The sequence below is a fragment of the Taudactylus pleione genome, unplaced genomic scaffold (assembly GCF_031769625.1).
Source record: "Taudactylus pleione unplaced genomic scaffold, aTauple2 ptg000129l, whole genome shotgun sequence".
In the NCBI taxonomy this organism is placed as follows: Eukaryota; Metazoa; Chordata; class Amphibia; order Anura; family Myobatrachidae; genus Taudactylus; species Taudactylus pleione.
Window position 1 is genome coordinate 13729300 of NW_028284531.1, and position 26112 is coordinate 13755411.

Genomic DNA, 26112 nt, shown 5'->3' on the forward strand with positions numbered 1-26112 from the left:
TGCAAAATCAAAACTTGAAGATAAATCCAAATCCAAAATCAAAGCCAAAACATGGGGGTCCACGCACATCTCTAGAGAAAACCAAAGTGTCACTGGGTACAGAATAAATGGCCTTCACTGTTTTTTTATTTTTTTATACTATGGGAATTATGATAAGACCTAAACACGTTCATAGATCTATTTCTCATGGAGTGAAAATTGCGAAATATAAATAAATCCAGTAACAAAATCAGCTTTCACTTTATGAGCAAATCAGGCATTTCATCAATTCTGACCCCATAGACTGACACCCAAAATGTGTCTGACCAAATGAAAATAAATTACAAGAGAATACCATTTGATAATTGTATAAAGAAACACATTAAAAATGTGAAATGGAACAAAAGGCACATCTTTTTAGAACAGTATTTCTGCTTAACATCTCTAACTTGCGCCAAGGGGCTGCCCTGACTGTTACTGATTTGCAGCTGATCTATAATTAGTGCTGGTGTTAGTGTAGTTTTATGGCTTCGCTAACATAAAGGGAGACAGAGGCACTGTGGCAGATGTTCATCCAGGGGCCTGGGACAGTCTGTAATGGCGCTGGGTATGGTTATTATGCAGAAAGCCAAATCTATTGTACAATTAGATCACTCATTTCCATTTTTTCTTACTTATAAAAAGGAAGCGATTTTAGAGGAACAAGAAAAAAGGAAAAGCAAAAACTTGTAAGTATATTGCTAAGTTCCATCTTCTGCTTTTTCTTACTGCTTAATTAGAAATATTCAAATGATTCAATCACCAGATATGACGGCAGAAAATGTTGTTGATTATTTGCCTTACTTTAAGTCACATGTAAATATAAAATCAGGAACAGCTGGCTAGTTAATAATATTTTTATGTCACCAGCTATCTATATAAGATATCAGTGTCAAATGCAGGATTTCTAGAGGAGGGATTCCAAATGCTTGATTTCAGAGTGAGTGTGGCCAGATCATGAAGAAGGCATAATAAGCACTTATCTGCTTTAGTATGCGTCATACAAAGTGTATTGTGTGTCTTTATTCCAGCATATACAGGACCAGCCATTACATGTGGCAGTAACGCCATCCTGACTGAGCTGAATGTTTTTATTTCAGATGTGGGCATCATTCTAGAGCATTGGAGCAAGTCCTGGAGTCTGGGGGAGCAGTAGAAGAAGCTAGCACTGCCCTGGACATATATGTATATATTGGTCCCCTTATGCACTGGATAGTGTATTATTATACAGTATTAATAATTAACCTTATTGATGGTCTATAGCAGTGCACCGCTAACAGTGCATGTTTTCCAGCTCACCTAGCTGATGCATAGGTGTATTTATTAATGGCCGACAAATGTTAAAAGATCCACAGGTGGTGATAATTATTTAATTTGTGATACTGAGAAGAATATGAAGCACTTGTAAAATTATATTATTTAATATTTCTATTGTGGTCATGGTGTGGACTGGGGAGGTGTGTTTCCAGGCAACTGGACCCCCCCCCCCCTCCCACACACACACATACCTCCTCTGCGTTTGCCTATGGATTTTCAGATTGTTCATTCATTTAGATGCAGCACTGGTGCCCACAAGTCCCTGTAAACCACGGTTTTACCTAGGTTACTATTGTAGATTCTTCTATTCTCCTCCTCCCTTTCTCACTCCAGTGGCCACACTCTAGATATTGTCTTTCCCACAACTGTAACATCTCTGATTTCATCAACTTCCCCTTCCTCTCTCTGACCATCACCTCATCTCCCTCTCCCTTGCTCCATCACCCTTTCTCCCAAGACTATCCTCATTCGTCGTAACCTTGACATCCTCGACCAACTATTTTCCCTCATCCTTGACTTGCTTCTATCCCTTATCGCCACCTTTGCCTGTCCCAACAGGGTTGCCTCACTCTATATCATCCCCCTAACCTCCATTTTAATTGCTCTAGTGTCTATTTTAAATTTTTGACAGTCCATGCATCAACCTGAGCAGTCTAGACTAAACTACTACCACCGAAAATATCCTTGCACCAAGGAACAGCATTGTAAAAAATCCAACTTATTCACTGACTTCCTTCAATGAATGCTCTCATCTCACATCTCTGCTCTTTTTTCTCCAAATAGTCTTATTTCAAATCTCGGATTTCCTTACAATTCTCTTTGCATACGACTGCTCCGTCCTCTGTCCTTCCCCTCCTCCCCTTCAATCTTCTCTCATGGCCCTTGATTTGGCTACTTACTTCTAATGATCATAAGGACATTTAATCTTTATCCTGCTCCTCCTTTTATTGCTTTCTTTCCAACTTACATTTTCCTCTTACTCCCCCTCCACTGGTGATTGAAGTTTGTTCCCTTCTTTTGTACTTCCCCCTCCACTATACAATCAGGAAGCCGGCTGCCTTAATACCAGCAGCTGGCTTCCCGACTGTAATATCCCGGCGAGGGTGAAATGCCGGGTGTCCAGATGTAGACGCCCGACATCTCCCTGACGCTGGGAGACAGGTGCCCGGCATCCCGATCGAAGGGATGTCGGGCGCTGCAAGCGGACAGCCACAGGGGGGGAAGGTTAGGTTTAGGGCACCCGGGGGGGAACTTAGGGTTAGGCACCCCCTCGGGAGGGTTATGGCTAGGGGGAGGGAGGGTTAGGCACCCCCCGGGGGACTTAGGTTTAGGCAGTGGGGAAGGGGGGGTTAGGGTTAGGCACTTAGAGGGGGGGATTAGGGTTAGGCACCTGGGGGGAAGGTTAGGGTTAGGCACCCCTAAGGAGGGTTAGGGGGTTAGGTTAGTCAGTACTTACCTATCGATGATCGGGATTTCCAGCGCTGTCGGGCTTCCGCTGCCGGGAACTCTGCTTTGGTTGGCCAGGCGATGCCGGGAATCGAATTTCATACAGATTCCTCCACTTGACCCCTTTCCCTCTCCCCTCCTCTGTTCCCTCTCTCTTAATGCTTGCTCCCACCTCATCAGCCTTTCTCTCTCCATTGGTATTGTTTGTCTCCTCCTCATTTAAACATGCCCTCATCTCTCCCTTTCTAAATTGAAAACTTTCTCTGGATCTTGACTCCATCTCCAACTACCACCCCATCTCTCTTCTCCCCCTTGCCTTCAAATCATTGACTACTTATCTACCAATGCCTGCCTACTTTCCTATCCCCCCTTCCTCATTGACCCCACATTCATGCTATCGTTGAATCCTGTTTATATCACTTCTGCAACATCTTTAGGATTCAACCCATCATCACCATTGAGGCTTCAAAATCTATTGTTCACTTCTTTATTATCTTCCACCTGAAATACTTCACCTTCTTTCTCCCACCTCTCCCATCTTAAATCTCTCCTCTAGGCTGCTGCACATCTCACATTCCTTACTCTTTACTCTGCTTAAAACCTGTCCTACCCTTCAACGCATTTACTGTATCCACTTCAGAATCCAGTTTAAGCTTTTCCCACTCCCTTTCTAAGGATGCAACCTCTCCTGCTGCTCTTACATCTTAAACCTCATCTCAGCTCACATAACATCTCCCACTCGCTCTCACCGCTCTTCCTCCATCGCCTTGCCTCCTCACTAATAATTACCTCTTTCCACTCCTGCATCCAAGACTTCTGTGCTGCTTCACTCTTCAGCATGAAACTCCCCCACCCTATTAGGTGATTTACAAACCCAATAGTTTTTTCAAATGTGCCCTGAAAACACACCTGTAGATTCAAGCCTACCAGCCCTCCTCACGCCCTCTGTCCACCCTCCTTACTTCTTCCCAGTTACACCCCACACTTCCCAATACTCTAAGCTCTCATGAGCAGGGCTCTCTACCCTCTCGGGTCTTAGCCTGCACTATACTTGCCTCCAGTGCGTACCCACTCACAGTCAGTATTAAGAGCACTGGGTCATTTGATGCCGCTGCTAACTGCCACTCAGCTGTTGCTCTCATATCTTAGTTGTCTGTATATATATATATATATATATATATATATAGCAGACCCAATATTCAGCGGCACTGGAGGTCTTAACAGATCAAACTCTTTATTGTTTCACCAACGTTTCAGGGCTTCTATGCCCTTTTGTCAAGGTATCAAAAATAAAAAAGACAACAGTCTTACCTTTATAGCACCCGAGTGTGTCATTACTTCCCCGGAGTCGCCCGCGTCTGCACGCTGCAGGGCACGTCTCCCTCTGATGACGTGTTACCAGTCGACTGGCTGCTGCTCCCATGGTAACGGGACGCAGCCCGACTGTACCGCATCACTGGGGCATACAAAAAACAATAATAAGTGCATAAAACCACCACCATTAAAACACAGACTATTGCAACAATGTCTACATTAAATAATTACATTGCAATTAGAACATCAATATTGGCAATGCTGCACACACTGTTAATCCATGATGCCGAATAACTCCCAATTGTGGGGATCCCATAATAGTCAGCATAAATTGAGTCTGTGACTAGTTAAAAACAGAATATCTAGAAAATATCCTAAACCGAGACAAATAGACATATTGAGAGAACCAAGAACCCATTATACCATAAATAAGGGATACTCCTTATTATTGCACTCTCTACAGGAATCATAGCGCATTCCAGCAAATTTTATCATTGAGACCATGTCCAGCTCTGTCTCCTCTTCTCAATGTAAGTGGGATGTGGTCAATTATTTTATGTTGAAATTGTGCCAAGCTGTGGTGCCTTTCCACATAATGCCTTGCTACAGGTTGGTCCGTTGGATTGCCTGCCAATGCTGATCTTATGGCTGAGCGGTGCAGGGCCATTCTTTCCCACATCATCCTCACTGTTTTTCCCACATAATAAAATCCGCATGGGCAGATTATAATATATATAATAAATGTGGAAGTACCCGTAAGAATATGATTGATTTTGTATACTTCACCACTATGCGGGTTTTTAAACGTTGGCCCTGTTACCATATTTCTACAGGTGGTACATTTGAGGCACTTATAGCACCCAGGAGGTTTTTGAAGAAACCCTGTTCTATTTGGCTTTATCTGGTTTAATCCAGTTATATCCATTCGGACAACTAGATCCTTGATGCTACGACCTCTCAAGTAACATGCCATCGGTCGTTGACCCCTAAAGCATGTTAGTTCTTTGTCCGATGCAATAATTGGCCAGAGGGCCTTGCTAGCGTGTTGTATTACCGAACTAGATGTTGAAAATTTATTTTTCCAGGGTATTACTGTATCCCTCTTTTTGGATGTCGTATGTAGCAAGGATGATCGTGATAATGCCAAGACTTCCTCTCTCTGTTGTTTTAATAATTTAAGGCTGTAGCCTCTCTCACCAAATTTGATGACTATTTGGTCAATGGCATATTCAACTTTTGCACGATCACTCGTTATTCGAGCCACGCTCATCATCTGTGATTTTGGAAGCCCCCGTTTTAAAGACGGAGGGTGATGGTTTGCGGCATGTAAAAGATTGTTTTTGTCTGTCAGTTTAGTATAGACATTTGTAATAATGTTGCCGGTATGTAATGTAATTTTCACATACAAATAGTTGAGGCTATCCGAACTGCATTGGTAGGTAAGTCTGATTGGAGATGCTCTTAAATTAATAGATGTCATTAAATCGATGAAGGCTTGTTCACCTCCTGTCCACAACATAAATAGATCATCTATATAGCGGCAAAAAAATGATATATGTTTTGCCACCTCTGGATTGCCAAAGAACATCTCTTTCTCCTCCTGCAGCATATATATGTTGGCATATGTCGGAGCCACATTGCTACCCATAGCACAACCTGTCTGTTGAATATAAAATGCACCGTCATACAGGAAATAGTTACGATTCAATATTAATTCCAACAGAGACAATAGTAGATTCAAATCCAATTCCTGTATACTCTCTTTTAGTGCAAAGTCCTGTACCGCTTTTAAACCTTCACTATGAGGGATGACAGTGTACAGGTTACACACATCCATTACACATATAATTGTATTTTCTGGGACTGTTTTAATATGTTGTAGGCATAATAGGAACGACGTGGTATCTTTAAGAAATGTCTCTTGTTTCATTAAGTACGGTTGCAGAATATTATCGAGGAACTGTGAAATAGGTAGATATATTGAATTGCGTGCCGAAATTATAGGGCGGCCAGGTGGTTTTACTAGAGACTTATGTACTTTCGGAACCATGTATAAGATCGGTACTACCGGATTCGCTTGCATCAATGCTAACCTAAGCTTTTCCGTTATAAACCCTTGTTTATATGCTGTGATAAGGATATCATCCAACTCCCTCTTATAGGCATCTGTTGGGTCATTACACAGTTTCCTATATTTCAAGCCCTCCGATAGTTGACGTGTGATCTCAGCCTTGTAGTCTACAAGATCTTGTATCACTATTGCTCCCCCTTTGTCAGCCGCTCATATAATGACATCCTCATATTTACACAAATCCTTGAGTGCCAATCTTTCCCCTTTAGACAAGTTGTATTGTGGCACTGGTGCTGCTTCATTATATTCCTTAACCGCATTATCCATAAGCCTAACAAATGTCTTAATGGAGGGGTCATTTGATTGTGGATCGAATCTAGAAGTAGACCTTTTTTGAAGAAAATTACAGAATCTATTCTGTGTTTCAGGTTACTATGATTTATTGGCAAAAAATAATTTCAAACGTAATTTACGTGAGAATTGATGCAATTCCATCTGCCATTGGAACTCATTATGTGGATTAGTCGGCACGAATGACAACCCTCTGTTCAGCACTTCAATTTCTGTCCAACTAAAATGTCTGGATGATAAGTTGTATACAGGTTGAGTCTCCCATATCCATAATGCTTGGGACCAGGGGCATTTTGGATATCGGAATATTACGTATTTTGGAATAATTGATTACCATAGTGAAATATCTTAGGAATAGGGCCCAAATCTAAACACAGGATGCATTTATGATTCATATACACCTTATACACACAGCCTGAAGGGTATTTTAATCAATATTTTCAATAATTTTGTGGATCAAACAAAGTTTGTGTACATACATGAAATTCATATTTGTTTCGTCTACAGCTTATACACACAGCCTATAGGTCATTTTATACAATAGTTTTTATAATTTTGTGCCTTAAACAAAGTTTGTGTACATTAAACATCAAAAAGCAAGGTTTCACTTTCTCAGTCATGCTAAAAATATTCCGTATTTCGGAATATTCCGTATTTCGGAATATTTGGATATGGGAGACTCAACCTGTATCAATTATTTTTTCTGCTGCCTCCCCGACCTTTGTTGCCTTTGATTTTGCCCCCCCCCCCCCCTCCGGGGGGCATCCTGTTGATTCTGTTGCGCTGTCGGTATTCTCATATCTTAGGCCCTGATTCAGACCCACTCGCAAGCGGCTGTCCGCTCGCAAGTGGGTCGATGGTCTGCACTGAGCATGCGCACGACGGAGGGAGCTCCGTCGTGCGCATGCGCCAGACGCGACGAGCGAAGGAAAGTCCTTCGCTCGTTGTGTCTGATCAAAGGGGGCGTGCTGTCGATGTTGATTGGCACGCCCACCAAAGGGGGCGTGCCTCCCTGAAGGGGGCGTTCCCAAGGGAACGCCTCCCGTCAGAAGCCGGCCCACTGACATCACTAGTGATGTCAGTGGGAGCGATTTTGGCTCTGATAGAGCTAAAATCACTCTGGGCCTTGCGGTTGAAAACCTCAACCGCAGGCTCCGGCTCGCAGTTTCAATGGTCGCGATGGTCACGACCATCGCGGCCATCAAACTGCACGCTCGTATAGGCTGTGGGTGGTGACCCACAGCTATACGAGCGTCCAGGAGGACGCTCCATTTTTATGGAGGGCGGCCCTCATTCAGAGCGTGCGCTCTGCTCAGAGCGTACGGCCCTGAATGAGGGCCTTAGTTGTCTGTGTATATATATATATATATATATATACACTGTATATAAAATCAGGCTAACTTGCTCTGGTGCTTTCCTTTAAGGGGCAAATACCTCCATGTACACCAAGCAGAAATAAGGCAGCACTCAGAGGCTTCTTTTTAGCGAACTTTACTGGTAAATAAACATGATCAACGTTTCGGGGTCCGCAACCCCGGTGTCAGGATACAATCAGAACAGTGACAAGTGCATAAAAACTCTTTTAAATAGGATTACCCTCTGGAAGGATGATTGGCGTGGTCGTGGGGAACGCAGGGGATCAAGAGGGTAAGAGCCTACTTAAAAGAGTTTTCATGCACTTGTCACAGTTCTGATTGTACCTTGACAATGGGATTACGGACCCCAAAACATTGATCATGCCCACTAAAGTTTGCTATAAAGAAGCCTCTGAGTGCCGCCTTATTTCTGCTTGGTATATATATATATATATATATATATAGAAACAAGCAAACAGCGGCACTCACGGGACTTTCAAAGGAAAAAGACTCCTGGACACAGCAGTGTAGTTCAACGTTTCAGTCTTGGCAGACTTGTATCAAGAACAACATCAAATACAAGTGAACATACAATATATATATATATATATCCAAAGTAAGGCCGCACTCACATCTTCAGTAAAGATAAAGACATAGAGAACAGAAATTGGGGCACTCACCAGGTTTCTTCATGCATATAAAAGCTGCTATTTATTGCTCACAAATTGTATTATTCCAATGCTCAAACATTTTCGGATCTACAGGTGATTTGGTCATTTGTATATGCTGCGTTGTGCTGGGTGTGACTGCAGATGAAGGGTTCTTTTGGGTCCGAAAACGTTTGAGCATTGGAATAATACAATTTGTGAGCAATAAATAGCAGCATTTATATGCAGGAAGAAACCTGGTGAGTGCACCAATTTCTTTCTCTCTCTCTCTCTCTCTCTCTCTCTCTCTCTCTCTCTCTCTCTCTCTCTCTCTCTCTCTATATATATAATATATATTATATATATATTATTTTACCCCTTGTACTATAGGTTTTTAATTGTTTGTATTACATAGATTGTGTATATTATTAATATTTTCCTTGTACAGCGCTACGGACACTTGGTGGTGCCATAGACATATAGTAATTATGAAAATAAAAATAATACCACCTGTAACCCTGGAGCTGAGCAGAGTCTCGGGCAATGCCATACCATTGTCAATTTTTTACCACCAACAAATGGTAGAGAACGTCTACAGCTGTCATTCCGCACTAGACCTACTCCATTGAACATACAATATATCTCAATCACTTGAGGTTGGCAAAGTTTATCAACTTTGCAGATGGAGCCTGATTCTTTTGTCTAAGTGATTAAATCAGTCGGTCATCTAAATGAAGAAAACAAAATAAAATAATGCCCCTTGGCTAAAAGCCTGGGGGGAAACCATATATTGAGCTAATACAGCTGCGTAGCTGAACAATGATGGACACTGAATATCACTGTCACTTAGCAAATAGATGGAGCTGTGGTGTATATTGTGATGAAATGCAAACCTTCTAAATAAGTTGGCTCCTTAATACTATTACAGTGGTTCCCAAACTTTTTTGAATCATGGCATCCTACAGCATCAGAATTTTTTTTTACAGCACCTCTAGGTCAAATTTTTTTTTATTGAGAATTTCTGCAAAAATTATTCAATTAAGTAAATTGTCATAAATAGGTTCTGTTATGTGGTGGTGGACAGGGTTGTGATTCTATTTGTCTACATATTTTATGATCAGAAGCCACCAGCACAGGTTCTGCCTATTACATGGATCATAAATAATTTGGTTTAGTCATAGACCACTAACCCATGGCACCCCCGAAAGTGCCACGCGGCACCCCAGGGTGCCATGGCACCCAGTTTAGGAACCACTGTACTAGTAGATTTTAAACAAATCAGTTGTAACAGCAGCATCTCAGATTATATGTAACAGGTTATATGGTTTTGAAATATTTGTCCCATAACCGGCTGTTTTTGTCTTAGAGCAGTCACAATAAGTCTACGGATTCTTGCAAACATCCTAGTTTTGCTCTCGCTGGCAGGCAGCATTTACATTATTTATTTTGTGGTGGACAGATCACAGAAACTGGAACGCACAAAACTCGAACTGACCCTCTGGGAAAAAAATGAGGTAAAAAAATGTCTTATTCATACTTACATCTAAAGTCATTTCATAGACTGCAAACAGTGGGGCTGAGTCTGAGTTGGACGCATCGGAGGAAATTAGTGCATTTAGCCATTTTGTCCTGTCTGCACGCGCATCTTAATCTTAAACTGTGGTCTGCCCATGCGTCATACAATGCATCTGAAATTGCATGTAGTTTTGTCCGTGTCACTTTGTGTGCCCACTGGGCAGTGAGTATTAAGATGCACGAAGCGTCGGTGTCTGATGTACTGTAAGTGTCATGGGTGTGTAGCTTCACTTACTGTATGTGCTTGATTTAGCTGTTTGGATGGGACAATTGATTTAGATGGATCTTTGTGCCCAGTATGGGGCTGGCACATGTCCAGGTACTAATTAGACAGCTGGAGCACGGACTCAATAAAACAGTGGACGGTGTGACTGGGATGCATGAAATCAAACACATATAAACAGAGATGGACAGATAGCTTCATTAGCATATCACAGTCCCTAGGCAGCAACAGAGATATATCCTGTGTGGGGGGCATTTACTAACATTTCATAAAGCGGCTACTCTGTAACAGGACCATAGAATACATACAAATATGTGGCTCCTATTGTATGACATGCAGGAAAAACTAGTTGCTGATTGGTTGTTGCGGCTTAAATGCATATTTGCACCTTTGAGCAATATTAGTAAATAACTTTCTATGCATTATATATTTATTTAACATATGTCATCGTTTCCAATATTTTTGGTGATACTTTTCCGTTACTTGAGTCACCACAGTAGCCTCAAGGTAGTAGCAGTAGTAGTAGTATACAGTGGACACCCTGTATTATACCTGTGAATCTCTGAGTGTAGATCTCTGGGTGATAGTCAACCATTTTGTTTCAACTTGTATCAGAAAAAAATGTTAAAAAATGAAAACAGTATGTACATATGGAGTATGGAAATAGCAATATCCTCATATTAATGCTGTGTATCGCTTTACAGGTGAGCGTTGTGGTGTCACTAATAACCATGATAGCTCCTTCAGCATTTGAGCTTGTAGCTGCCTTGGAAATGTATCATCCTAGAACAACATTACGATTCCAGCTAGCAAGGTATGGATGAAGAGTGTGCACAGAAATAGTCCCTAAAGAAATACTCTTAGGGTAATTCAATGACTGCAAAGTACTGTCTGAATGACTGAAACGGCAGCACTTAATGGTCACCAAAATTGCCAATTTTCCTTCACACTCCATAGAGGAGTGCAGAAAAATTAGCAATGACTGGGCACCAAAATCTACTGTGCTGTGCAAAGACACATATTGTGGCCGCACTTCATGGAGAATTAAGTACAGGCCTTATAATTAGAGATTAAGATCAATACACTCAATGTGCCTGTTCTTTTTCAGAGTTCTAGTATTGTATCTGGGGAACCTCTACAGTTTAATCATTGCCCTGCTGGACAAAGTAAACAGCATGAGTGTAAGTAATGTGAATAGTGAAACAAATACAGTGATAATTCTTCCTAGCATGCCAACATTACAGCAGAATTGTTAATTTTCTGGCATCATAAGCTGCATACACACACAACGATTTTGTTACCAACAATTTTATTAACGATTTTCTGTCAGATTATCTGTCAGATTTTTTAAAGTGTAATGAACGATTTTTTGAACTACAAATGATTTTTGCATATTCCCTTGATGAAAATCGTTGAGTTGACAAGTCTGACTGAACTACAAACTACAAACGTGAACGCGCATAAACGATAATCGTTCATCGTTTGACTCAGAAAGTGAATGATTTTTTCAAACGATTATCGTTAAATGATATTGTTTAACGATAATCGTTAAAAAAAATCATTGTGTGTATGCAGCTTTAGAGTATAAACAACATACAAGGTGCAGTACAGTATATGTGGAGTTTACATGTCTGCATGAAAGCAGAAATAACCTATAAAAGTTGTATGTCATTTTCCAGAGTAAACAGTCTAATTAGGAGGTTTTCTTTGAAAAATTAACAAATAACCACAATATTCTTCAAATTAACTTACTGAATACCAGCGGATAATAGATAATTAATGTACTATAAAGATAGAGTAGATACTAGGTTAATGACATTCTAGAGGTGAATGTAAATAAAATGTCTTGGAGATAGGTCAAAGAAGTCATTTTCAAAGGATGCAGTAATGGAGGCGTTGTATTACATTTACTAAATACAAGAGAGAAGCCCAGGGCAACAAGCCAATTCTCTGTGTTACCTCTGCTTTTGTATGCTCTGTGACTGACTTAATGCCTCTGTGCATTGAGTTATGCATTTGGATGATAAACAGATCAGACATTTGGACATGCCTAAGCTTTACTATCTAGTCACAATGTAAAGTCTGCACAGTTACAAAATTTCCAAAATGAGTTCATTTTGCATGCACATCATTAAAGTAAATTGTTTATAGAGGTTGTCCTGACTTGTAAGACACTTGTTGCTGATAATTATTTTATTGTAATTTCAGCAATATCTGGGAAGGGACAGTACAATAATTTTAATGGGATGCAGTTTGCTCATTCTTTCCACATATTATAAAGCAAGCAGTTATGTGCAATAAAACCGATGATTATGGAAACATGTAATCAATAACTAAAATCCAAGGCAACCATGATGTTCTGTAATATAATGGTCTATTTAATAACCTAATGACATATATAATGGAAAAATCAACATAACATCAAATTAATAATTGGTAGACTTAAAAGTGAGTACACTGAAATCCAATACCAAAAAGTTCAATGAGCATCAGGCGTAACCATGGAAACAGAAATATAGCAATCCATGTGCACCCCTACTAAGAAATGCAATCTACCACCCTAGTGACCATCACTGTCTATGGCATGTGGAAAGAAAGTAAAATGAATGTAAATCAGTCACATATGTACTGTAGCTCTGACTCAGGGATTCAGACCAGGGATTTGGGAATTTTCACATTCTCTATGGTTATATTGCTTGCTGTGTAATTCAATTATGAGCCATTGTTTCAGGATAAGCTGTAAGATGTTCAATGTATTTCAGAACAGCAGCAATAACACCTTAATGGATCCCGCACCACAGTTTGCCACAACAGCAGCCAATGTTATATCTACAGTAATACTTGATTTGGGAACGCTGAGGAATTCTACGTTTCCTCTAGAAATGGAGCAGAATTTTACAAAACCCTTGGCACTCATAAACCAGACATCATCCTCAGTTACCTCAGTTATCCCTATGCAGAAGAATGAGTGCTGGGAAACTTATGTAGGACAGGTGAGGCATTATCCCTATTATATAGCAGATTGCTGATGAGTATCTACCTTCTCCTGAGACATACTGTACATCTCTGCATGTCATGATGGTGTAGTCAACTGCAAGAATATTAATGGGAGTATTAAAAACCTTCTAACACTCAGTACTGATATCCAACTGACAATACCTTGTAAACAATCCAACTGACAATACCTTGTAAACAATCCAACTGACAATACCTTGTAAACAATCCAACTGACAATACCTTGTAAACAATCCAACTGACAATACCTTGTAAACAATCCAACTGACAACACCTTGTAAACACTAACTAGCAGGTGAAATAAAAAAAACACAATTACATTCCAAAAACAATTTTGCTTTTCATGGTGAGGATTCTATAGATGTGGTGGATAACTCTCACTCATAGTAAAGATCGGAACGAATATAAAAGAATAAAAACACACTGGTCCTGATGTTGGTTGCATACTGGACATAGGGCCTGATTCAGTGACGAATGCAATGGCGATTACGTATGCAGTCGAGCGATTGTTTGCCATTGCACATGCGCATATGCCCCACTGCGCGTACTCACCGATCACTGCGATTATAAACGCGTTTAGATTCCATCGCAGAGTGACTGCCAGGTTGTCAGCGTTTGGGGGTGGTTAGGGGGGGAGGTCAGAGAAAAGCAGGCGTGTCTGTACATTTGAACACCGTTACATTAGCCACTGCGAGTACGTACTCAGCACTGCATGTCAGAAGAGCTCCCAAGCCTGCGGCAGGTCAGACCTACTGCAAAGGCAAGATGGCTGCCGATGTGCATCGATTTTATCAATATTTACGTAAGTATGCGTCGTCACACGCAGGTAAGTAGGCAGCAGCTCGGGTGATCTTTGCAGACATTAGCATATTTTCGCAGCTGCGTTGCTTACAAAATTGCAGCTGCGATCACATTAGCGTCCATCTCTGAATCAGGCCCATAATCTATGATCAAGAAAGCCATGTGGAAAAAAAAAGCGTATTATAGACAATTTGCTGAGGTGCACGCATTGAAGAGGAGTGCAGACCTGTACTAGTAGTATATGCACCCAGTTTATGCCACACGTGTCACATAGACTAACATGCATGTTTTTCGATTATTGTTTTGGTTGCAAAATACCAAAAAAGCCCTAATTTAACTTTATTAGACCAGGTACAATTTTACAGTCAGCACACAAAAAATTCGGCTAAAATAGGTACACAAAAATAAACTGTATGCATGCACAATGATAAAAACACCTATCAGCTTCACAATCAGCCAATTAAAAGCAATTATGCAGTGCTGGTATCAGTCATTATCACCTTATAAAGGTCAGGGTGATTTGGAGTTAATTGCTGACCAATTGACTCCAATTCACTGTGGCACTTAGAGCCCTCATTCACTATAACATTGCCTGAGGAAGTGGACTGGGACAACACAAAATGCATTGCATTACTGGAAAAGCAAGAAACATCATTTTTTTTTTTCTAATTTATGGTTTATTTTTTATTTGAAATCCTATTTTTTTATATTTTTTTATATACTTCTGTATATATATTGTTATAATTTTTCAATGCCTATGCTGTGTCATGTATTAACTCTGGTATTTGGTCCTCATTCAGCAGTGCACGCTAGCGCACTGCTGAATGCAGATTCCCGATGATCAGTGATTGACAGTCAGCTGCCATTTGTGGGCGGGGAGGGGGCAGTGATAGCCTCCGTTTCCCGAAACGAAGGTGTGTCGCCGCCTTTGGGGGGGGAGTGAAGAAGCCAGGTTCTCTGTCGGCTGATGGAGATTTCCTGGCTTTTTCCTCTCATCTGCGGCAGCCGGCTGCATGACCCCATGGGTCACCTTAACCAGCCGATATTCCACAGATTATACGATGCTGCTCGGATAAGTAATGCAGCAGAATGCGTGATGCCTCCTGTGCATTAGCATATCTGCAGAGACGGAATTGCAAAGCTGCGTGCGAGCAGCTTTGCAATTCCGTCCAAAGCTGAATCAGACACTTTGTTCATTCAGAGATTGTATTTTTCTCATGGTATTTTTATGGTTACTATTGTACAGAGTGTAACTATGTTGAATCTGGGTGTGAAGAATGAAACACTCCAGACAATTTATACAAATTTGCAATTATTACTTAATAAAATGTTTAGTTGAGAAATACTTTGGATGATCCTTTATTTTGATATAGTTTACAGGCAGAGTAAAAAAGGCCAGTCCTAGCTCAGAATCTCTACCTGACTTTATTGAATTTATCTCATTTTGGGGCAGATGTACTAAGCCTCGTGAGTGATAAAGTAGAGAGAGATAAAAAACCAACCAATCAGCTCCTATCATTTTTCAAACACAGCCTGTAACATGGCAGTTAGGAGCTAATAGGCTGGTACTTTGGGGTTTATTTACTAAGCTGTGTTAGAAGATAAAGTGAACGGTGATAAGGTACCAGCCAATCAGCTCCTAACTGCCATTTTTCAAACACAGCCTGTGACATGGCAGTTAACTGATTTCCTGGTACTTTATCACCGTTCACTTTATCTCCTAACACAGCTTAGTAAATAGACCCCTATATCTCTCCCCATTTTATCACTCTCAAAGGTTTAGTACAACTCCCCCTTTCCAGCCAGAATTAGAGCCAAAAATCGGTTAGGGGGTAAATGTACGAGCCTCTCTCTCCAAGTTGGAGAGAGAGATAAAGTGGAGAAAGATAAAGGACCAACCAATCTGCTCCTGTCATTTTTCAAACACAGCCTGTAAAGTGACAGGAGCTGATTGGTTGGTCTTTTGGGGTCTATGTACTAAGACCAAGTTGGTACTTTATCTCCATCCACTTTAACGCTCTCCAAGGCTTAGTACATAGACCCCTTTATCTCTCTCCACGGCTTAGTACATCTCCCCCCAGGGCTTGAAAACTCCTGTGTGCAGGCATCGATATATAGACATGGTTTAACATATTTGCCTTATGTGGCAAAATGCATTGGCCCAGTTGCTCCATTGTTGAATTTTAGGACATCCTAAAAGGTTGTTAATGACCTTAAGATCTTCTTAACACTCAGAGACTATGGGTGAGATGTATTTTAGCGGCACGCATCGTGCCGCTATAACTATTTATCAGGTTGTGGCCTAGGATCGACCATTACTCACCTCAGCGCTGGCATCCCCTGAACTCTCCAGCGGTCAGTGAGGATTATGCCTGGGGTCTGCTAGGACATCCATGTTCTGCTCCGGTTGCCATCATGGATGCAGCCATGACAGTCTACATCACCTGAATAGCCTTTTACCCAATGGTAGCATTCGTTGCTGTCAACTGACAGTGTCCTCCAATGGACTGCTATCTTAGGGTATTTAGCCGGGCTCTGGACAACAGGAAGTTGCCTGTAAAACGTTGTTACTTCCAGTGAATACTTGCTGTTGCAGGCTTCCAGGTTACAAGCTCCTTTCATCTAGTGATATATTCCTGTTAATCCACGGTGTATGTACTCAGTACGTCATCCGAGTACCATCTCCTAAATTTCATTCTCCTGTGCCAGTTCTGTATCTGAAACCACAGTGTGTGTACTCAGTACGTCATCCGAGTACAATCTCCTAGTGTCATTCTCCTATGCGAGTTCTGTGTCTGGCTCCACAATGTGTGTACTCAGTACGTCACCCAAGTGCAAACTCCCAGTATAGTTCTCCTGTGCTTTCCCTGCGATTGTGTTCTTCCATTTCCCACTTGTGCCAGATACCTTACCAAAGGGCCACGACCTGCTTGCTGGGTGCAGCTTAAACCCAAATCCCAATTGGAGGGGGTCACTGGCGAACACCTCCCAGTAAGTTAGACTCCGCACCTTTAGTCAGGTCTATCCAACATCCGGTACTTGTGGATGAGGAAGGCATATATGCAGACCCCTCGCCTCCAGTTCCTTTCCCAACTTCCAATCCCTCAGTAGACAATCTCCATAGCCCAAATGTGACACTCTTCCTGCTTCGCCTCTTCACCTAGGTGAAGCAGGAATCAGTACAGATGAGATGTATTAACATCTTATCTGCCGGAGTGGGGGAGTGGAAACTCCCCCATCCTGTGATCCCCGCCATAGCACACAACGCTTCTGCCTAGTGCTGATGCACTGTGTCTCCCTTCTCGGCTGGCTCCACTGGGCATGTGTGAGATTTTGCAAGCATCGCATGATTTCCAGTGCAGCCCGAAGCTGGCAGCCACCGCAGCCAGGGACAGTGCTGTCCCTGCTGTGGTGTTAAAGCAATGGCAGCTGCAGCTGTGAAAATCGATAGCTGCAGCTGCCGGAGCAGCCACTAGACCGTTCATACATTGCCCAGCATATCTTTGTGCTATCTTGTTGATAGCAGTGCCGATAATGAAAGGGGCCAAACCTCAATTTAATACATGGGGGAGAAACGGTATCAGTGCACATAACATGAACTGATACCGCTCTTCCCTATATCGCCGGGTCATACATCTCCCTGTATGTTCAAAGTAAGTATCTACTAACTCCTTTAGGTTGTGTCCTGGTGGTAGATTACTAAAGTTTCTAAAACATACAAGTGGAGGTATTTCCCAAAGCAACCAATCAGATTTTATCTATCATTTTCTATAATAATAATAATAGAGAACTGATAGCTAAAAGCTGATTGGTTGCTATGGGCAATACCCACCTCACAACACCTGCAATCACGAGGGAGGGATTTAAATGCAGCTCGAAACACGCAAGATCCGTTTTCTTAAATTCAAGTTCCGAATTGCGAGAAGACCTGACCCAGGACTCAGAATCCCAAAGTGATTCCTTACTGAGACTCGATTCAACTCGGAACCCCTAAGTTCTGGTGTGTGTTCATATTTCAAATCAAACGAACCGCACATCTCTACTGATTATTTAAGTATCACTCTGGTGTTATTTAAATCATCAATTCTATGCACATATAGACCTTGTTAAGTAACAGTAGTGCTTTAACATCTTAAGTAACACTAAAGCAGGAGTGAAGGTTTAAATAAGAGAAGTTACATTAGCATAGTTCATTTACATTAACATAGCCTCTTAGTGTTTTTCTTTAAACATCTTTTCCTGTATTAAATAAGGTTCCTCTAAAGATTCTTGGTTAATGAACATTAGAGCATCTGGGGAATTTTCCCTCCACTGGGATTATTAGCAGAGAATAGACATAATGAAAACATAATAAAATTAAGTAAGAGCCTAGTTACATAAATACATAATAGCCAGATGCACTTAATATATGCTTCCTTGTCATTATAATGTAAGGGTTACTTGCTGCCTGTGAACTCTGAAAAGTTCATGTAAGATGCAGCAATACTGTGCTACTGGCATTTTATTTGATCATGCCTATTTTTTGCACAGTGACACAATTTTATATGGTATGATTAGTGCTGGATAGAGCAGAATTAGTGCTATTGGGCCTGAGGAAGAGGTGGACGCAGTGCCAATGCTTGCGGAGCATAGGGATTATGTATGTACTGCATATGTATGTCTGAGTCACACTGCACATGTATCTCGATGGCTTACCGATGACGGTCGCAGTGAGGATTTGGGCGCAGAATGATTGACAATCAGTGAGCTCACTGACTGTCAATCATTCTGCGTCCAAATCCTCACTGCGACCGTCATTGGTAAGCTTATGAGTCAAACGCAGGCGTGTTGCATCCGTTTCAGGGGCGTCTCAGCCTGCGACCATGTCTGCGTATGCAGTTACAATGCTCCAATGGCTGACTATCAAGGACATTGGGTTGCTCAGATAGTGCGACCAATGTGTGACAGATGATGCGTCTTTGCACGTAAGCGGTGGATCAGAGGCGGTTAATGAGATTCTCTATACTAATTCCTACAGCGACAACATTTGCATGCCCAATCCCAAGTACCAAGCTTACATAACCAGCTACAGAACTAACACACGCACATGTATAAATGCTGAACCAAGTTACATGTTGGCACTTTACAGATCAAGACCTTCGATGATTTTATCACTGCTGAAACATTTTCCTATTTCAGGAGATGCTGAAGCTTTCCATCATTGATATGATATTCACAGTAGCGAGTATCCTCCTAATTGACTTCTTTCGGGGCCTGTTTGTGCGATATTTGAGTGACTGCTGCTGCTGGGACCTAGAAAGTAAATTTGTGAGTATTAGACCTTACATTTGTGAATCTTAGAAAATGTTAGAAATCATAAATTGAGAAAAGTGCTGCAGGTCATCATTTAGAAAGCTTTTTGAGGAAAAATATAAAATAAAATCTAGGAACGAGTGCTGGGACACAAAGTAGGAGATCATTGTAACACATGAACACAGTACTATTGTAATAAATGGTTAAAAGCAGCATTAATCATGGGACCATCAATAATCTTGTTACCAATAATGTAGCCTGCAAGGCTATAGAAAAACACCATACACCAGTCAACAGGTAAAAAGGTTCTCACTGAAAAGAGGAGTTTGCCGTTTGCTAAAAAAATCAAATTATGTCAAGTTTAAAATGTAAAAACAATAAACAAATAAAACAGCCAAATAACCTAATTCGATTGCCAGTTGTGCGCTGAAATCCTAACCCTTAGTCAAATTGCTAGCCCTAACATTAGAACTACTATCTCTGGCATAAAGTCTTGATGTATCGCAACCTTAAGCCCTAATCATAGCACTAACATTAATTCAAGCAACAATTATATTATAAATTATAAATCTATTCCTACGGTAGTTCTAAAAGAGACTGATCTCAACCACAATTTCTACCTCTGGCCACACATGTGCTCAGCAGTCTGCTCACCCCAAATGCCAAGCAACACTTACCAGTTTGGATATATACACAGCTGTAATCTTCTGGTGCATTTCACAAACATGCCCGATACAGAGCCAATGGATCACGCACAGGGTAATATTGGCTGAAGTTGCTGATATTGTGAGACATTTTGGTGCTTGTATGGCACCAAGAAGCTCATTACACAGCAGAAAACACAGATTTTGCATTGTACTTGGTATACTGTGGTTTTGAATTTTAGATACAAGGTACTGTTCCCATGTTACAAATTGGTGAAAATACATAACATAACACATAATACAAATATATAACTGATATAGAAACACTGAACTAGTATTTTTTTACCACACGCATTATGGGACTGGAGGTATGGCAGGATCTGTCGTTGAACATAAAATTTGATTCAGACTGTTATGTTTCTTTGTAATTGTTTAATACGCGTAAATATGATGTTGTATGGGGAGATTATTTCTTCATTTCTGTCCTCACTGTTCAGTATGGATAGCTATTAGGTTGAATCATATTTGGATGTTTAACAAGACAATGAGATATAATTTAATTTGCCTGTTTTGTTGCTCGAATTTAACCCCAGCTGCATACTGATACTGTGCAATGTTTGTGTCGTGTTCACTAATAAACATCTGAGCAAAAACATCCTTTATGAAATATAACATTTTAAGAAAATATGTATTATGACAAATGTCTAAAATGTTCTCTTTTTTTATGCCTAAATATTTTAGCCAGAATATGGTGAATTCAAAATAGCCGAGAATGTTCTGCATCTGGTCTACAACCAAGGAATGATCTGGTATATACACTCAGTATACTCTACATTTAACATAGTGTACAAAAATACTTGTGACTCTAAAACTGTTCTCTTTCATCTTCTCAGGATGGGGGCATTTTTTTCTCCATGTCTGCCGGCTTTCAATGTTTTTAAACTGATAGGACTGATGTATTTAAGAAGCTGGGCAGTACTGACCTGCAATGTCCCACATCAGCAGGTTTTCCGAGCTTCAAGGTCAGGACCAAACAGTGTTGGATGAACAGAAACACAATAACGCTGCTCTTCACAATAATATTATTTACAAATGCTGGGCAGTACGTGTTCCAAAAATGTATTATGAATGATGATAGCTATTATAGAAGAAAAGTCCAACTAGCATCATAATACTTTCTGGATTCAGGGGTTTATTTTTATATAATCTACAGATTTAGTGCAACTATGCTTCAGGGGTGATTGGTGTCTTTTACTGGCCGAGGACACTTCATATCCCCTGCTTGTCAGGGCATTTTATTTAACAAAATTGTAAACCTCCATAATTGATAATCATATGCTTACTATGTATCATGTAGAACATACAACAATCTCTTCTCTTGCAGGTCCAATAACTTCTACCTTGCTATGCTCTTGTTCATGCTTTTCCTGTGCATGCTGCCAACTGTTTTTTCTATAGTAAGGTACAAGCCATCCGTAAACTGTGGCCCATTTAGGTAAGTTATATTTAAGTGATATTTATTTCTTATACCTGTACAACAAATAGCTAAAGTATTTTATTATCTCTAAAACGTCAGGTACTATTTTAGACATCAATGTTCTTATATAATGTAGTAAGGTCATATATGTATATTGTATGGTTCTAATGATTTTAACCTAACTCACACCTGGCTTCCTCTGTCATCTTCCTTATATATACTTAAGTACATAAAATAAGTATAAAATGTTTGGCCATTTTGTTTGCCAGGAGGCCATAATTTAGATGACCCTTTGCAAAATAAGGACACTGAAAAAACTGCTAAAGGAAAATTTGTTCTTCTTTTGTGACAGTCTTGTGTTCTAAAGCGTTATATCAATTGCAATATATTAGTTTTTATTTCTGGTAAACAAAAATACTTTGTAAGATACCTCAACCTGTCTCAAAATGGCTGCACCCTGCTCATTTTATTTAGGTTCTTCTGCTACAAGAGCCATTTACTAATAGCAATGGGATGTCACCCTTGTGCACCATACAATGCCCTTAATTAGGTTTAGTCCACAATGATGGTTGTATCATTTATCACTTAACAGGCTAATGTTTTTTTTTCTTTATTCAAATAATGAACAGAAAATGTTTTTTTTTTATATATATACTGAAAAAAGTTTCAGACATATTTTTAAAAGATATTTCAACATTTTATTTAAATAAAATTCGCCTGGGGGTTCGCACCCTCCTCCCCCTACTGTGTCCATAGGACCCCATTGTAATATTACCTCCCATCCCCCAGTGTCAATAAATTCTCCAGCAGCAACAGATCCCCAGTGGCCTCACCTCTACCCCCCTAATGAAGATAGAACCCCAGTGACACAAACCCACCCACCTACCAGTGTACATAGGCCGCCCCTGTGTCACTAAATAAATGTATAATTGTTTCTCCTAGGATAAATAAAACTTGGGGGTATAAAACCCTCCCCCACACCAGTGGCTAAGGATCACCCTCTGCTAGCAACCCCCCCTCCTCCCCCGACAATGCCCCTCCCACTCAGCATTGCCCCTCCCTCCTAAAAAAGAGTGCAGTAGAGTGTGTCAGGGGGGATTTGATCATCAGTCCCCCCTGCTTCAGCTGATCTCTACACTTGCAGACATCAGCCTCTTTGCTTTTTTACTTTTCAGTGCATGCGTCATAAAGTACATGGTATTCTGGTGTGCAATTCCGGCAGTGATGGCATTCAGGGTGCGATTTCGGCAGTGATATCATGGTCATAGACTATGCATCCATCCGGCACATGTGCAGAACGGATCTCTTCTGAAATCACTGTGGGACACAACAGCAGACACGGTCGCAGGGGATGCGACCGAGTCAGTAAAAGCCCATCTGGCCATGGTTGCATCTCACGCCACCGTGGTTAAGGGTTTACAGTTTTACACAGATTATCTCAATAGTGGAATCGTTATATAATTGTTCAAGTGTAAAAGATGCATTTCCGATACCAACTACACCCTAATGCAATTTTGTTATACAGTGGTTTCGTTTTATATATACATTTGTTCAACTGCTAATTTTTTTGAGACTACATGTCGCTACAATTGTATGGTAATAAATTTACAAGATGTGCCGCTTTAAAAACTATGGAGAAAAGTGTGAAATAATATAAGGACTTATGTTTTCTACTACTGTGTATTAGAGAAGTTTTTAATATGTACTATATAGATAACATCATGGCAATTATTTCAACAGTGGACAAGAGAAAATTTATGACATAATCTCAGAAACCATTGAAGCAGACTTTCCCGCTTGGTTCAACAAGGTGATGAGCTATGTCAGCAGTCCTGTCGTGGTCCTTCCTGCTTTACTTCTTCTCTTGTAAGTGTTCTTTGGACCATGAACCTGGCTTAAAACACAGCCAGATATTCCTAAGGCAACGTTAGCACTAAACTGATACATACAGTAACTAATTAGTCAAGGTTAAACTACAGCTCTTGTTTTGTTATATGGCTTGTTGCTGTATATAGGGATCATTAAAGCCTATGAGTAAAGTACAGTGAGCATGCAGTGTTTCCCATTGAATGTTCTTTCATGATGAAACTCTTCTCTGGAAATTGACTGACAAACTCTGGGATTTCTCACAGGGTCTGATTCAGAGGTGGTGGATTTAGAACATGTTTTAAACCTGTGCATTAGTCGAAGACACTCTATGCATGCGTCCCGATTGTTACCGTCAGTGGATGCATATTGGAATTGAATGAAGATCCATTCCATTACCATAGATGTTCCTGGGGAGGAGTGTGGCTTTTGTTGGTGGACATGTCAGTGGGCATGTCGGGGGCGTGCCAGTGTCATGGACTTCATCGAAAGACGCAGTTCCACTGGCACCGGGGGCCATGTGCCATCAGACATTCGGAGCAACCATAGGGTTGCTTTTATGTCCGATGGTGCGACCGATATCCGCTCAATGGTGCGACTTTCAATGCAACCCTATGGTGGGCGTCTCAGTAGGAATCCCTGCTGTGGCATTACCATAAAAGTCGCAGCCTCTACTCTACCTCCATCCACCTTTGAATCAGGCCCACAGACAGATGCAAATTCAAACTGAAACAACTTAATTCTAGACAGGTGGACTCAATCAATTAATTGGACCTCTGTAGACAGGTGGTACAAGGGTTAACTTAAGTTTCCTAATATTTCAAAATAAGGTGTAAGCAAATGACATTACATAAAATAAAATAAAATCTGTTGCTTTGTCTTTCTACGACCTTTACAAATATCTTTCTTCGTTTCTTATTTGTATAGTGTTTACTGTGAATTAAAATGTGTTTATTTTTATTTTAGTATGTTAATCTATTATCTTCAGAGCATTGCAAGGTCACTGAAATTCACTAATAATCAACTAAGGGCACAGATCCAAACTGTAAGTGCAGTCTTGTGAGAACATACTGTGACCTACATGGTGCAGAAATTATCATTATTATTATATTATTATTAATAATAATATTAATTAATTTATTTTTTAGGAAAGAACTGAGGACAAGAAAAAGGTTTTTCAAATGTCTGTTGGTAGGTTTTGTGATTTCTTTGTAGACAAAATGGTGTTGCTCATAGCAACCAATCAGATTCTGTCATTTTTCAAGTACAGTTTAGGAAATGATTGGTAACCATTAGTTTTGTTACTATCAGTTACAGAGGTGTCCACATACATCTATCCTCAAATCGTGCCAAATAGCTCCGCCGGTATGTCACAGATTGTGTGACTAAGCCGCGCCATTTGTCCCTGCATGCAGTTTGTACCAAATGTGCATCTTAGTCGCTAATGCGACAAAATTTGCAATGCAAGAGTACCCTGGACACTGCCGTTGGCACTGCATGCATCATCGTTGTGCTACTCGGATGCTAACTTGTGTATAAAAACAAATTATTGAGTACTGATACAAGTAAGCAGCGCCATGCATCCCACCACGCAGCAGTTTTCCTAATCTGCTACTTTATACCAACTGCATTGAGACAAAAATACTAATCCTAATCGCACTGTACACTATAAGCGACTTTGGATACAGCTAAGAAGCAAAACACAGATGCTAAATTAAGAAATAGGTACGAAAGTCTTTGAATCGCTACCCATCGCTACCTAAGTCACTCCATGTGCTGCAAAAAGTATAGGTGTATGAGTGAGGTCACGTCTGTACCTATAGTGCAGGTTTCACAAATTTCCTTCAAAACACTTATGTCTCAGTAGTCCTGATTTTGACCATACTGCTATGACTTGCGGTACCAGAAAGAGGAGGAGCTTATTAGGAAACACAAGTGTAGCTTTGATAGAAAGTGGACTTAGTTGGACGATATGGGTTATATAAAGATTTGATCTGAAAACTACAATGCAAACAATAAAACAATATAGCATTAATTTTATGGCCTAAACCAGACTGTTGCCTAGGAACAGTAATGTATATCTATAATGGGTGCAGGGTCTGCGGTGCCCACACCACACGCCCATGTTCTTAATACTTAAATCTCCAGCAGCGCTGCACAAATCACTGGGAAAATGGAGCTGCAACCATTTTCCCGGAGATTTACGCATGCACAGTAGAAAGTTTGCTGGGAAAATGTAATCCATTTTCCCCTCTGACCATCGCATGCACCAGAGTCCACTCACTTGCACTGACAGCTAGAGAGGAAGGTCCATTGATGGATTGAACACATGCCCCCTCCTCTCTTAAGATGCCCCTGCCTAGGACTCTACATGGAACCAGTAATATACCAGCAGCAATACTTAATTAATAGGCATTATTACTGACTGGTATTCATGAGGCATTCCTTCCTACTGAATACATAGTCCACATTCTTATGAGTATAAATAAATACCCATAAAATGTATTTCTTTTATTTATTAACAGTTTCTTATATAGCGCAGCAAATTCCATTGCGCTTTACAATTTGAATTAACATTATACTGGGTTGTAAAAGACATACATACATACATACATACATACATAAAAGACATACATAAGGGTAAGAGGGCCCTGCTTACAATCTATAGGGAAATAGGGGTTGATACACAAGGATAGGTGC

General features: G+C 40.6%; 1 protein-coding gene across 1 annotated transcript in view; it reads left to right on the plus strand.

Annotated features, from left to right (window-relative positions):
• Positions 1 to 26112, plus strand: part of TMC3 (transmembrane channel like 3) — a 56474-nt gene that overhangs the window by 20496 nt on the left and 9866 nt on the right. Inside the window, exons 9-20 of the mRNA XM_088473035.1 lie at positions 664 to 707; positions 9886 to 10033; positions 11022 to 11131; positions 11426 to 11498; positions 13080 to 13310; positions 19312 to 19440; positions 20811 to 20878; positions 20963 to 21091; positions 21454 to 21564; positions 23287 to 23412; positions 24379 to 24457; positions 24561 to 24603. Of these exons, the coding sequence (XP_088329161.1) occupies positions 664 to 707; positions 9886 to 10033; positions 11022 to 11131; positions 11426 to 11498; positions 13080 to 13310; positions 19312 to 19440; positions 20811 to 20878; positions 20963 to 21091; positions 21454 to 21564; positions 23287 to 23412; positions 24379 to 24457; positions 24561 to 24603 (1291 nt within the window). The remainder of the gene's footprint in view (positions 1 to 663; positions 708 to 9885; positions 10034 to 11021; positions 11132 to 11425; positions 11499 to 13079; positions 13311 to 19311; positions 19441 to 20810; positions 20879 to 20962; positions 21092 to 21453; positions 21565 to 23286; positions 23413 to 24378; positions 24458 to 24560; positions 24604 to 26112) is intronic.